The sequence below is a fragment of the Cygnus atratus genome, chromosome 1, assembly GCF_013377495.2.
Source record: "Cygnus atratus isolate AKBS03 ecotype Queensland, Australia chromosome 1, CAtr_DNAZoo_HiC_assembly, whole genome shotgun sequence".
NCBI lineage: Eukaryota > Metazoa > Chordata > Aves > Anseriformes > Anatidae > Cygnus > Cygnus atratus.
The window spans coordinates 197,475,556-197,489,115 of record NC_066362.1 but is presented as its reverse complement, the minus strand read 5'-3'; the positions used below and the strand labels follow the sequence as shown (position 1 = coordinate 197,489,115).

The 13,560-nt window shown below is 50.7% G+C and overlaps 1 protein-coding gene across 3 annotated transcripts in view; it reads left to right on the top strand.

Annotated features, from left to right (window-relative positions):
• AMOTL1 (angiomotin like 1) overlaps positions 1-13,560 on the top strand; it is a 75,206-nt gene that overhangs the window by 24,844 nt on the left and 36,802 nt on the right. For 2 of the 3 annotated variants that reach the window (XM_035542458.2, XM_050713375.1), the window contains 2 exons: positions 235-381; positions 2,745-3,642. In XM_035542458.2, the coding sequence (XP_035398351.1) occupies positions 235-381; positions 2,745-3,642 (1,045 nt within the window). Of the gene's footprint in view, positions 1-234; positions 382-2,744; positions 3,643-13,560 lie in introns of those variants that run through there. The other variant, XM_035542457.2, reaches the window with a different exon arrangement.

Below are 13,560 nucleotides of genomic sequence, written 5' to 3'. Positions count from 1 at the left end.
AGGCTGTGCTGGTGCACAAAATAGCACTGATGACTTGGCAGCTGCCACTCATTCCTCAGAGCTGATGTGGTGGTGAGGACAGCAGAGATGGTTGGCTGGGTGACCCCAGCAGGGCTTCTCAGGCACCTAACAAGGCTCAAGATTATTTCTGGGGGGCTTCTGTCATTAATCATGGCTTTATACTTTGTCATGCAAGTGGTTTATTTACTGACAACCCATCTTTCGTCCTCGCAGGCTCCACAGCTGTTTGTTACAAGCCTACCACCCCAGGCCAGCTACTGGAAGACGCTGGCTTTCTTTACCAGGACCACCAGTTGTTTGCTGGCAGGCATGAAGTTTCTCTGCTAACAGCTGAAGCCATCAGCGCTAAAGAGAAAGCTGGTAAGTGGGTGGCCGCTCTTCCATAGGAACCCATCGCAGTTACATCCAGGCTTTTCCCTGAGCATAAACCAAACAGCTCGGACCATTTGCAGTAATATTTACAGAGGTGAAAGCCCAGCTCCTCATCCCCAGCACGGTCAAAGGAGAGTAGCCTTTGACATGAGTGTCAGAACCCACCATCGTTTGTCACCTGTGCTTGTGGAGGATGCACCGTTTCTGCTCGTCCTTCTGGACATGGATGCTCTTCTCTGAACAGCTGCACTGAGGTCCGTAGCTTTTTGCTGAGGGAGCAGGATTGCTGGTATCCTGTATAAGGCACACGGTGCTCAGTCCTTTTGGGCCTCAAAAATAGACTCCTGAAGTGCATCTCCTGAATATAAGGATGCCGACGGGTGACTAGCACAGGAGAGAAGATCCTCGTGGTGTATGATAAAGAGCTATCTTGAGTGTGTGGCGTTGGCTTTATCCACTTCCCTCACTCCTAGTCTAATAACTAGACTGTGAGCTTTCTCTCACATAAGGGAGGTTTTTATTGCAAGTCTGAAGAAATGTCCATTATGGCAAGACTTCTGTGTGCTGTGATAATGCAAATACAGCAGTAGGAGTTTGCTGTAGCTGCGGGGACATGTAATGTAGGTGGATGCTTGGCTGTTGTGCAGCTATCTATCTGTGCACGCATCTGCTTCTTGTTGGCTCCAGCACTGGCCCAGGGAGCTGGCAGACCCTCAGAAACCTAGTGGCCAGGCTGCCACCACAGCCAGTCAGGCTGACGGGCAGGTAATGTTGTCCCAGGGAAAGCAGAGGGGAAGTATATTTTGCAGAGCAGGCATGGAGTGGAACAGCCTGGGAATCTTCTCTCCCTCTCAAGCCCCACAATCATGTTTAAGCTTTTGCCACAAAAAAAAAATGTTAGTGGAAATGACCTATTCTCACAGTTAAGAGTCAAAGGCTTCTCTTCCCCTCTGGCATCCGGATTGTATATAAGTTATCCCACAGCATGTGCAATAACTGATGAAACCTCAGGGAAATACCAGACCTCAGGAGAAAGTTTTGCTTTTTAACTACTTTCGAATGCCAGAAAAACAAATGCAAGTACTGCTGAAGAACTCCTTTGAGAATTGGAAACAGCAGGATAGAGAAAAAAAGTTGCCAAGAATGACCTCAAAAACTGAACTCAGAACAGCACCTCCTTCTTGCCTAGGAAATCGGGAGGACTGTGTGCAGAGCTGAGGGCTTATTTTTGTTTTTGCCTATAGCAGGGTCTATCTTTCAGGAGCACCCCTTTGGGTGCAGGCAGCCCTCATACAGATCTTTACACATCCTTGGGATGGTGGGCTTCAGGAAGGAAGGATTATGTTTTTAGATGCTTTGCTTCTTCACTACAAATGCAAACTTCACTGCATATTTCACTTTCTGTGGCTTGTGATGCCCATGCTGCTACACGTAACAAGCAGGGGTGAATTGGAAAAGGGAGCTGGAGCCTGTTTCAGTATTTGGCACCAACCCTCAAGCTGCGCAGCTTCACTCCAGTTTACAGCACCGGTAACACCTTATCCCATGCAAATGCAGCTTGGGAGACTGGGTGAAAAAATTACACCATTTCCTCTGCTTTACTTCAGTAGTCTCTGCTACGGTAGTTCGTTCTGTGATATTTAAAACGCTGATATTACATCCGTGACCTTAACGTCGTCTTTGTACTCACCCAGCAAAATTACAAAAGTTAGTATTGACTCACATAGAAATAGCGTTATTTGCCAGAGGGGAAATTGCAGTTTTAAGACAAGATGCCAGAGCACAGATTCCTGTTTAATTACACTCTCTGAGCCCTTTTATTTTCAGTATAATTTTAGAGGTTTTTTTGTGACACGTTCTGCATTACATTTTCTTGTGGCATGCAGTGCACTTGTGAGGGGATTCATCTCATCGAACTTCAGCTGTCAAAAATGCGTCATCTGATTTGGTATTGCCACGGAGGCTGCCTCTAATCTGTGCAAGGCATCTCCAGGGAGGGATTTACCCAATTCGTGTCTTAGAAAAGATCACATTTTCCTGTGCTTCCATTGACTGGGGTCGGTATGGGTCCACCTGTCCCTCCATTGACTGGTGTTGGTGTGGGGCACAAGGAGGGTGTTGAAGGGACGAGTGTGTGTTTCTTGGGGGTCACTGCACACAGAATGAAGGATGGGCTGGGGTGGGGGGTGAGGATGACAGCCATGGGGCTTAGGAGGGGCAGAGGGGTGCCAGGCCTCCACATGAAGAACGTGGCGCTGGTTCCAGGCAGCCAAAACTGAGGCGCACCCCAATCTTTGAGCAAACCCCCGGGCTGGTGCAGGGCTAACCGCTGCCTCTCTCTCCCCACCTAGCCGAGGAAGCCCTCTGCACCTTGCACCCTCCAAACTTCCTCCGGAGCTCAGAGGTGGAGATGCGAGGCTCGGAGGAGGTGGCAGCCGGCACGGTCCTGCAGCGCCTGATCCAGGAGCAGCTGAGGTATGGCAACCCCAGCGAGAACATGAACCTGCTGGCCATACAGCACCAAGCGACGGGCAGCGCCGGCCCCTCCAACAGCACTGCCAGCACTCTCTCTTCCACAGAAAACCTCGCGCCAGAGGACCCACAAATGGTCCAGCCGTCGGCGCGGCAGGAACCGCAGGGGCAGGAGCACCAGGGGGACGGTGCTGCGATGGAGAAGCAGCCCCGGGCCGCGCAGCCCCCGCACAGCAGCGAAGAGCTCCCCACCTACGAGGAAGCCAAGGCCCAGTCCCAGTTTTTCCGGGGACAGCCGCCGACGGGGCCGGGATTTTATGTCGCCGGCACCTCCGGCCAGAAGTCCAGGACGGAGGGGAGGCCGACGGTGAGCCGGGCTGGCAGCGGGCAGGCGCATAAGGACGACGCACTGAAGGAGCTGAAGCAGGGCCACGTGCGCTCGCTGAGCGAGAGGATCATGCAGCTCTCGCTGGAGAGGAACGGGGCCAAGCAGCACCTGCCGGCCCCGGCGGGCAGCAAGGGGCTGAAGGCGGCCCCGGCACCCAGCAAGGGCATGGACCCGCGGGGCCCGCCACCCGAGTACCCCTACAAAGCCAAGGCAGCGGCGGTGGCGGCGTCCCCTGGCAGCAAGGTGCCTGAGCACGGGCTCTTCTATGGTGAGCAGCACCCAGCGGGAGCGCAGGACGTCCTCAAGGCTTCCTATGTGGCCCCCCAGCCAGCCCGGACGGAGGTGGCGGTTGTCCGGTACCAGCCGCCCCCGGAGTACGGGATGACCAGGTAAGGGCTGGGGCATGGTGGCACCGCGCTGCCTTGTTCGGGACATAGCGGGCAGCGGGAGCTGGGCTGGTGGCTTGTGACCTTCGGCGTTTGGGGCCAAGTTGCCTTGGGGGCTTCCCCTTTCATGGCCTGCTTGTAGTTCTTCTTCACCTGAAAAGCTGTGAGAGCCCACCTGGAGCCCTGCGTTCAGCTCTGGGGCCCCAGCGTGGGGACATGGAGCTGTTGGAGCAGGTCCAGGGGAGGGCCACAAGGATGATCAGGGGCCTGGAGCACCTCTTCTACAAAAACAGGCTGAGGGAGTTGGGGTTGTTCAGCCTGGAGAAGAGAAGGCTCCGGGGAGACCTTACAGCGGCCTGCCAGTACCTAAAGGGGGCTACAGGAAAGCTGGGGGGGGGACTCTTTGTCAGGGGGTGCAGTGATAGGACAAGGGGGAATGGCTTTAAACTAAAAGAGACTCAATTTAGATTGATATTCAGAAGAAATTCTTGACTGTGGGGGTGGTGAGGCCCTGGCACAGGCTGCCCAGAGAAGCTGTGGATGCCCCATCGCTGGAGGTGCTCAAGGCCAGGCTGGATGGGGCTTTGGGCAGCCCGGGCTGGTGGGAGGTGTCCCTGCCCATGGCAGGGGATTGGAACTGGGTGGGCTTTAAGGGTCTCATCCTGCCCAAACCATTCTTTGATTCCATGATAAAAATTCATCTCTACCCAGCTGATGTGGCATCCGGCTCTTGCTGTAACACTGAATTTTAGTGAGGAAGCGCAAGGTCGTGTTGTACCTTGGCAGCAGCTGGGGTTTTGTGCTTTGTAATTCACGTGGAAGAGCAGAAGTTTGGAGATGAGGTTTGGCCTGTACTTGAGTGAGAGTGAAAAAGACTGCTTTCTAAAAATGTGAAAGTTTATAGCCTAAGCGCAGTATCCCTGAGATCTTCGAAACCCCAAACTGAAAAATCTGTGGAAAAAATTTGCATGAAGCTTATTTCCGAGGTAGAGGTCTCTCTTTATTTCAGACCTTTCTCATCACTCGATAATGCTTCCAGCAGTGGGGTGAAATGCTTCCCTTTACAAAGAGGGCCAGATAAAGTGTATACATCACTTATGCCCTACTTAAATCCTCCAAACAAAGCTTACATGAGACTTTTATGGTACTTGGCCCCTCGTGCTGGGCCTCTGCGTGAGGGTGGTTTTATTCCAAGCGCATTAAAAATAATCCGGAGTGTTTATTTCCTGTGAGCTGATTGCTGAGAGCCGCACGGCTCCTGCCAGCACCGCACCGCCTGGGTGCTTTCGCTTGCTCGGGGCTGCAGGCAGAGGCAGGCCCGTGGGGTTATATGGCTTCCTCTGTCCGTCTGTCCACGGCACGGCCACGTTAACCTGCTTTCCTCGCTCTCCCTAAATGCAAACGTCTCTGTGTTTCACCCCACCCGCTCTTTGACCTCTTGGGCAGCGTTTTGCCAGCCTTGCTGGTTTTGGACGGCTGGAGCTGTCTTGTGTGAATGTGGTTTTCGTTTGGGGAGTTGCTTAATTAGGTCTTCATTGACCCCAAAATGCCCCAAGGTTTTGACTCGGTGTGTAACTTGGTGCGTGCACTTGTTTTGCTGCAGAGAAATGATGGTGCAGCTGCCCCCCTGCTCCCTTTATGAAGTTCTTACGGCATAAAACCAGGGAGTGGATGCTCTACTTCTAGTGTTTGAAAAAGTTTTGCCTTTGCTTCAAAACAGGGATGAATTCAGAGCATGGCTTTGGTAAATGTTGCAAGTTGTGACAAGGATAGGACTCTCGCTATCCCTCTGAGCAGAGAGCGCTGCTGGCCTAACCCCAGTGAGATGTGTTTTGCTTACCAGCCTTGCCTGTGTGGAGTCTCTGTAATTTTTCAGAGCAAGATGATATTTTAAAGAGCTAAGCGAAAATCTCTGTTTATGCGAAGAAACAGCTATATGAACTCGAGCGCAGCGGGGTCAAGTTGAGGCTGTGCTCTCAGGAAGCCTGAGCAGGGCTCCAGCAGCTGTTGGTTGCGCTAACAAACATCTCCAGCACCGCGTTCATCCACACATAAAAGGAACTGGTTGGAGTTTATCGCTTTTGGAAGATGCTGATTCAATAAGCAGTTCTGCTGAGTCCATGCAAACGAGCAGAGCTGGGCGCTGCGCTAACTTCTGCAGCTGACTGGGAATTGGCACCGGTGTCCAGTAAGAAATCCTTTGGGGCCAGTGTCCAAACCTGTCCCAGGTGCCTGGTCAGCAAGGGCAATGCTGAGAAATCCCGTGGTGTGCTGAGGTTTTCTATGCCCAGCCCCAGCTCTGCAGGATGACCCCGGCACCAGGGACAAAGCCTGCAGCTCCTGACAGTGGTTATGCTCGTTCCTGGTAAGGCAGCACGGTTTGACCCCCAAATGACACCGCAGAGGGGATTCTGCCTCCCCTGTGTGCTCGATTCCACCTCCAGCACACGGTCGGTCTCTCTGGGGCTGCTCCGTGTCCTGGTACACACCTGGGGTCTTCGCGCTCTCCAAGCTCCTGGCACACCCTGCCTGTTTTTTGGGGGATGTGCTCCTGCTGGCTACGTCCTAGGCAGTAATCAGCACCAGCAGGACAGTCGCTAGCGTGCAGACTGAAATTATTCATTCATGGGCCACAGCTCATTAGAGACAGCTTTGGATTCATACTTGCGTTCTGTGCGTCTTGTGCCACTGCAAAGTGTGTTTGGCTGCACAGGAAACGTGTGACGGCGAGCCTCTTGGCTACGTGCTGGTCCTCATCCTCATCTTGGGTCATCACAGCCTTTTCCAGCAAATGCTTGCCCATACTGAAATCTTCTCTGATGGCATTACCCAGATTTAACTGGTGTGAACTGGTTTGGTTTCTTTCCCCCCCTGCTATACACCAGCTCCTATCTGTCCCCCTGGGCTGCAGGGTCTCCTTACAGCCCTGGTATCCAGGAATGTTTGGGTGACAAAAGGGGTAGGGTCTGGAGATGCTGTTTTTTTTTTTCTGGTAGGGGAACCAAGGTGAGAAATTCCAGCTTTCATCTCTGTGGGAGGGCCTGGGAAGGAGCCTAATGGAAATGGAGCTTTGCCTGGGGTCCTGTGGGAATCTCATAGCACCGGCATCTCCTCTCCTCTGTCCTGGCCGGTGTCTGTTCCCCAGCCCATCCGTCCTGGCACCCTCTGGGGAGGAGGGACTGCGCAAAAGGCTTCTGCATTCCAGAAAAGAGAGGGGAGAAGCACAAAGCTGCATTGGTCTGCAGGGAGTGCCCACAGATATCAGGGATGAAAAAGGCCTGTAGAGTCACTGATCCCCCTCTCCTCCCTCTGGTCCGTGTGTGGTGAGGGAACTGTGACTGGAAACCCACAGATGTTGGCAGGTAGCTGTTGAAGGAGATGGAATAACTGCAGCTGCTGCCTAACATTTTTTTTCCCCCCTTTCCAATGTGGCTGGCTTTAAAAGGGAAGAGTGCCTTTAATAATCATGGTGGTGAAATCTCACATCTTTTCTGTAAATACCAGTTCAGGAGGGAGGATTTGATACTGCAAATATCAGTGGTGCGGTTGGACTAGATGATCTTCGAAGGTCCCTTCCAAATGAACTATCCTATATCAAAATATCCGGTATTATCCTGAACACCTCTTACAGTTATACAGTAATCAGTGTATTTGCATAAATTAGGCTCAGTGACCTCTACTTTATGGACATCACGATTGTAGAGCAGAGCTTGAAGCCTGGAGCTTAAAAGTCCAAAAAGACAGAAGGCAAATAAAAATGAAGCGATATTTATTCTTGTTGTAAAATACGCATATTTTTCAATCGGCTGCGTGGTGCCTTGGGCACTGACTCACAACTTGTGAATGCCTTAGGCTGGCCAGGTGTAATAATCTTTAAAAAAAAAATAAAAAAAATTCAACTTTTCCTTTCCTAGATGCTAGCTTCTAGAGCGCAGCTGTTCCTTAACGGTGCCTGCTAACTTTCCTGAGATGCATGTTCAGAGACTCGGAGCTTGTCAGGTAAAAGGGCTTTGAAATAACCTAATTTGGTGGCATGACACCGTGAATTAACTGCAGTTTGCAAAACATTCAGTCCTGATGGTTATAACATTCTCCAGCTGGAGAATCCATCACGGCCTTTACAGGCTTGTTCCACTCGCTCGCTGCCATCTCTGGCACAGATCTGCATCTCCGTCTCAGCCTGTATTTTCTAGTTACCAGTTTGGATTTTGCAATATCTCCCTCGGATACAGCGAGGAGCCCCATGCTGTCAGTTCTTTAATGCATTAAACAGACGGAGCCTGGAGCCCCTTAATTATTTCGCTGTTGAGAGGGGGGAAAAAAAAGAACTTTTTTCCTTGTGGAAAGCTGAACGAGACGCAAGGCAAATCAGACGTAACATCACCTCTGCAATGCAACTCCATGGCCCTTGTTTATGGATCTCATGAACGCTTTCCATGTCAGACGTCGGCACCCTGGGAGCTCGCCGTCCACCTCGTTACCCATTCAGATGTGTGAGGGTAGTCCCAGGACAGGGATTCCTACCCCTTACTGTAGCCTGCTGTATTTATCCCTCGGGGGAAGGACTTCTCTTTGGACCTGTTCAAGCACATATTGTTTCTTTGTGCCCCGTTTAAGCAGTGATCCAGATCACTCAATGTGAGCAATGAATCCTTTTCATTGCTCCCTGTGTCCCTAGTCAGATCCTGGTGTCTTTTATGCGGAATGATTTCCTCACCCAGTTAATAAAAAGTGTGCATGATGTGAACGAAGCCTTGAACTGGAAACACCGCTGCTTGGCGAGGGGCGACGTGCACAAGTCTTTCGTGCGGTCACCTTTTAATTCTGATTTAATCCGCGTGTTTAAAAGATGGCACGAAACCGAAGGATGGATTTAGGCTGTTTTAAAGCCAGGCCAGTTTTTTATGTGCCTCAGAAAATTTCCCCCGGCCTCGATCTGCAAACCTATATTTAACTGCTAGCATAGTCTGCGGCTTCTCTGGTTATTTGTGCCTTAACTCCCCCACGCCGCTGCTGTTTTCAGACAACCTGTCTACATTTACTCATTCAACCACACGTCTGCAGCCACCCAGGGGACTACAAGGAGGTCCTTTTTCTCCCGGAGACACCCCGGGAAGGCTGATGGATGTCCCTGGGGCGGGCATCAGCGTCAGGCACCCAGGCTGACGTGTCCTGATGTTTCTCGGCGAGGTTGGCGTAAGCAGGAGCGTGGCTCGCAGGCAGCGCCGCCAGCTGACGTGGATGCTGGCAGCTGTAAGGAAGGCTGGAGCGTTGCATCACGTCCCCGAGGCTGATGGAGGTTGTGGCACCAGTCACTGCAGAAGAGATTTGTATCATCCCCCGGCCCAGTCTGTCTTTCATTAAAATGAACAAAAGAAAAATGAAGCTGTTCCAACAGCTTCAGTGGTGCCAATGTCACTTCTCTTTCTCCTTCTGTGTTATCATCCCAGTTGTTTCTTCTAGGAGGGCACAGCTGGGGAGCACACCTTTTCCTCTGCTGAAGATCGGCTGTCCTTATAACGAATATTCTGTGTGTAGCTCCCTGTGAAGAAATATATCCCCTCCCTCTCTTAACTATGGAGGTTATGTTTAATACAGTATGCCTTTTTCAGATAATTTTCCCCTGCAACTTGTAATGTAATCACAAAGTAGTTGGACCAAGTCCTGCCAGCATTAATAAACATCACTAACAAAAGGGTGAGTTCTGGAAGGGTGAGTCCAAGTGTGCAAAAATGGGTTTGAAATAAACCTTTGTGTTTGCAAGGTGTTAGGCTGTTGCTTTTCCCATAAAGCAGGGAATACTACGAGGGCTATGTCTTGGCTACTGAAGGTTTTCTCTCATTTCTGGCTGTATCAGCATTTAATAATAGGCATACAACTGTGTTTCCTTGCACCGTGCCCAGCAGACTGGGCTTACCGACTTCTCCGGGATCCTGCCCTTTTCCCATATATTGACATCACTGATTCTTCCATGTTACCCACAGATACAAAGAACAGCATTTAAAGGCTTCTTCAGGCTGCAGAAATCATACTGGAACTCAGGGGGATGCCTGTCTCTGAAATTAGCATCCAGGCTCAAGGCTCCCAGCCGATGGGCAGCAATAAGCACCTTTCTTGCACTTTCTGCTCTCATTGTAAGGCTGAAACTTAAGGTAATTGCAAAGAACTTCACCCCAGTGATGCTGGTTTCTCTGACTCAGGTACAGCATCCCCAGCAGACACGTGAAGCTGGGAGATGAAGTCCTTTGGGAGAGCCTTTCAGAGATAAAACCGGCCAGTCTGCCCTGGAGGCAGAGGAAGGCAAAGCATGCAGAGAAAGATAAGCTAAAGAGATTAGAGGAGGGCATTTTAATTATGAATGTAAATGTCGTGGTATGTTGCAACCAGAGTCCTTACTCAACTGGCTGCTCTCTGTCCCTGCATAGAGAGCTGACCTGTATCCGCACCAGTGCAAAGGTAGACTTTCCAGAATATTTACAGGGATTTTAGTTTCATTACTTCTTAATGCTGCCCTGCTTTGTCGAGCAATAGCTCTTCTGTATTTACAGCTTCCTGGTAGTCAACAGCAAGTGGACTCCATCATTAATTGGCTTCTTACTCCTGCATACAGCTACAGATTGCCCTCGATATTCCTTTGTGTTGATCATTCTTTCTCCCAGGGGTTCCAGTCCAACAGGTGCATTAAGACCGTGCCTGAATTTAGGGTTGTGGATGGCCGTGCTGAATTCTGTGGGATTTCTTATGAAAGTGAGGTCCGTGGCCAAGTATTCTGCTGAAGACAGCGTATTGCAAGCTATCCATAGCAAGTTCTATATACTGCAAATCCATATATCATTTAAGAGAGAGAGAGTGCAGTATAGCGAGCCTAGCATGATAGCCCTTGAAAAGCTCTCTCTATATCTGTGTCTCTCTATATTCTAAAAACTGATTTCCTGCATTTTTTCATTTTTTGTATTGCATTGCAGAAGTATATGGGAGCCCTATTTCTAGAATCACGTCAAGAAAAAATACGTTCTCAATACAAATGCTGCAGTAGTGTTGCAGAAATAGTCCAAACTCATACTGTTCCACAGTTGTGTGCTTTTAAGAAGAACAATTTTTGATGAAAATGTGGTTGGCTGGAAGATTTTAACCTGCTCTAGTGCAGAGTAAGATCGATGCTTAAAATACAGTAGAAGCATTCTGAGAATGTCATTCTTTACTAAGTCCAAAGGAGCTCAGGATAATCCCGATTGCTTTGTTTCTCTGGAGTTTTTACATGAGAGCTTGGATGTGAACAAAGCCGATGTTTTAATTCTCCTATTCCTACAGATGATGATTTGTTAACATGACTCGCTGTGTTGATTTTATGGGATATATACACTCAGAGATTTTACAGTTGGTTAAGTCATAATTAAATCGGGGCAGATTAAATGAATATTTAATCTCCATCCCCATGATAAGAAAGCAGTCAGGGAGGGCAGACAACCAGGATGGCTGAGCAAGGACCTGCTGGTCAAATTGAGGCACAAGAAGGAAATGCACAGGCGGTGGAAGCAGGGACATGGCCTGGGAAGAGCACAGGGATGCTGTCTGGATGTGCAGGGATGGGATCAGGAAAGCCAAGGCACAGATCGAACTGAGCTTGGCAAGAGGCAAAGAATAACAGGAAGGGATTCTATGGGTACATTCCTTGGCAAAGAAAGGCCAAGGAGAGTGTCCCCTCTGATGGATGAGAAGGGAGAACTGGTAACAACAGACATGGAGAAGGCTGAGGTACTCAACAACTTCTTTGCTTCTGTCTTCACTGATAGTCAGGCTTCTCACGTCTCTTGTTTCCCTGAACCCTTAGATGAGAGCTGGGGGAGTACTCATTGAGAGCAGCCCTGTGGAGAAGGACTTGGGGGTTCTGGTGGACGAAAAGCTTAACGTGACCCAGCAGTGCATACTTGCAGCCCAGAAGGCCGACTGCATCCTGGGCTGCATCAACAGAGGAGTAGCCAGCGGTTGGAGGGAGGGGATTGTGCCCCTCTGCTCAGCCCTTGTGAGGCCCCACCTGGAGTGCTGCGTCCAGGACCCCAGCACAGGAAGGATGTGGGGCTGTTAGAAAGGGTCCAGAGGAGGCCATGAGGATGACCAAGGGGCTGGAGCACCTCTCCTGTGAAGGCAGGCTGAGGGAGTTGGGGTTGTTCAGCCTGGAGAAGAGAAGGCTCCGGGGAGACCTTACAGCGGCCTGCCAGTACCTAAAGGGGGCTACAGGAAAGCTGGGGAGGGACTCTTTGTCAGGGGGTGCGGTGATAGGACAAGGGGGAATGGCTTTAAACTAAAAGAGGGGACATTTACATTGGATATAAGGAGGAAAATCCCCTCAGAGGGTGGTGAGGCCCTGGCCCAGGCTGTCCAGAGAAGCTGTGGATGCCCCATCCCTGGAGGTGTTCAAGGCCAGGCTGGACGGGGCTTTGGGCAACCTGGTGTGGTGGGAGGTGTCCCTGCCCATGGCAGGGGGGTGGAGCTGGGTGGGCTTTAAGCTCCATTCCAACCCAAACCATTCTGTGATTCTGTGAAAGACAGAAACGGTTAATGCCCATTGAACTGCAGTGCTTCAGAAGGAGCAGTGTCCTTTGTGCTGGTTTCCAAGGTGGAAAACGCTTTGGAGAACCTATCCTGTGGCCCCAGCTATAAGGATGCTGGTGCCTGGCTGCTGCTACAGTGTGTAAGTCTTTTATAGCTTGATGGACAATTCACAATTCAAGAAAAGGGAGATCCTGGGCACCTCTCCTCCCTCTTTAGTATAAAGCTAAACAGACTGAAACATGTGAAAAGGTCGAACTGATGGGAGGATGAGATTTTCCAAAAGTACAGTGTCAAGAGTTCCAGCAAGCAGTCAAAGGGTGTATCTACAACAGGAAGTTGCACTGCTGCGTAATGAAAAGAGGAAAATGCTTCATCTCCCCCAGTTTAGTTTCAGAGATCAATTTATAAATGTGTTATATTGCTCAAAGCTGCTCCCATAAAGAAGTGAGAAAACCTGTATCTGTAGGAAATGCCTGTCTTTGGAGCAGTATTACTGTGTCCAGACAGCAGGGCTTTTACCTGCATAAAAAATACCTGTCTTTTATTTTGTTTAGGACAAACTCACTCACATTCAGCTGGGTTATTTGTCATGGTAAAACACGTAAGTGCATGCTCATGTATGGCTGTCAGCTATGCCGAGGAGGTGCAGCGTGCTTGTCTGCCTTTGCACACGTCTGGAGCACCTCTTGCATCGCAAGTGACATCCCTTGCTCCGCCGCTCGTGACGTTCTTCATTGCGCCGTTTCTCAAGCAAAACAACATCCCGGTCCCTCGAGGAGTGCGGGGTCCCTCGCGGGGTTTTAGGCACCAGAAAGAGGAGGGCACTCGGAGGATGGTTTGACAGCCGTGCCTGCAGCAGGCTGTCGTTGCCATTTGCAGAGCAGCTCAGCACGGGGCTTGCTGGGCTCGCTGGCTTGGATGACCTCAGCAGGCCGATGGTTTCGGTCTCAGGAGGGTAAAACAAGCCCCCAGCTCAGTGTGACCCCCCAGTCCCAGCAGCACACGGCAGCGGTGACGCTGGAGGGGACCGTGCACGGTCTCGGCGTGCTTGTGGGCTCCACGAAGCGGTGCTGCCAGGGTTTGAACCTCGCTGACTTCTCTCGGGACTTTTTTTGTAACGGGGAGATGAATGCTTCGAGTTTCCCAGTTGCAAACTTGGGAATACAAAGGGGAGCGGAGCCAAGCAGCTACACTGACACGGTCCTCATGGCTCCCGTGCTGGGCTGCGTCTTCCTGGTGGCCTCAGCGCTGTCAGCCTCCTGTGCTCTGAGCAGCTTGAGTTTGTGGGGGATTTCCCTGGATTAAAATGCTCTCAGCGCTCAGCACCTGAATCAGATGCTGGTCTGTTGCCCATCTCCGGGTCTGTTT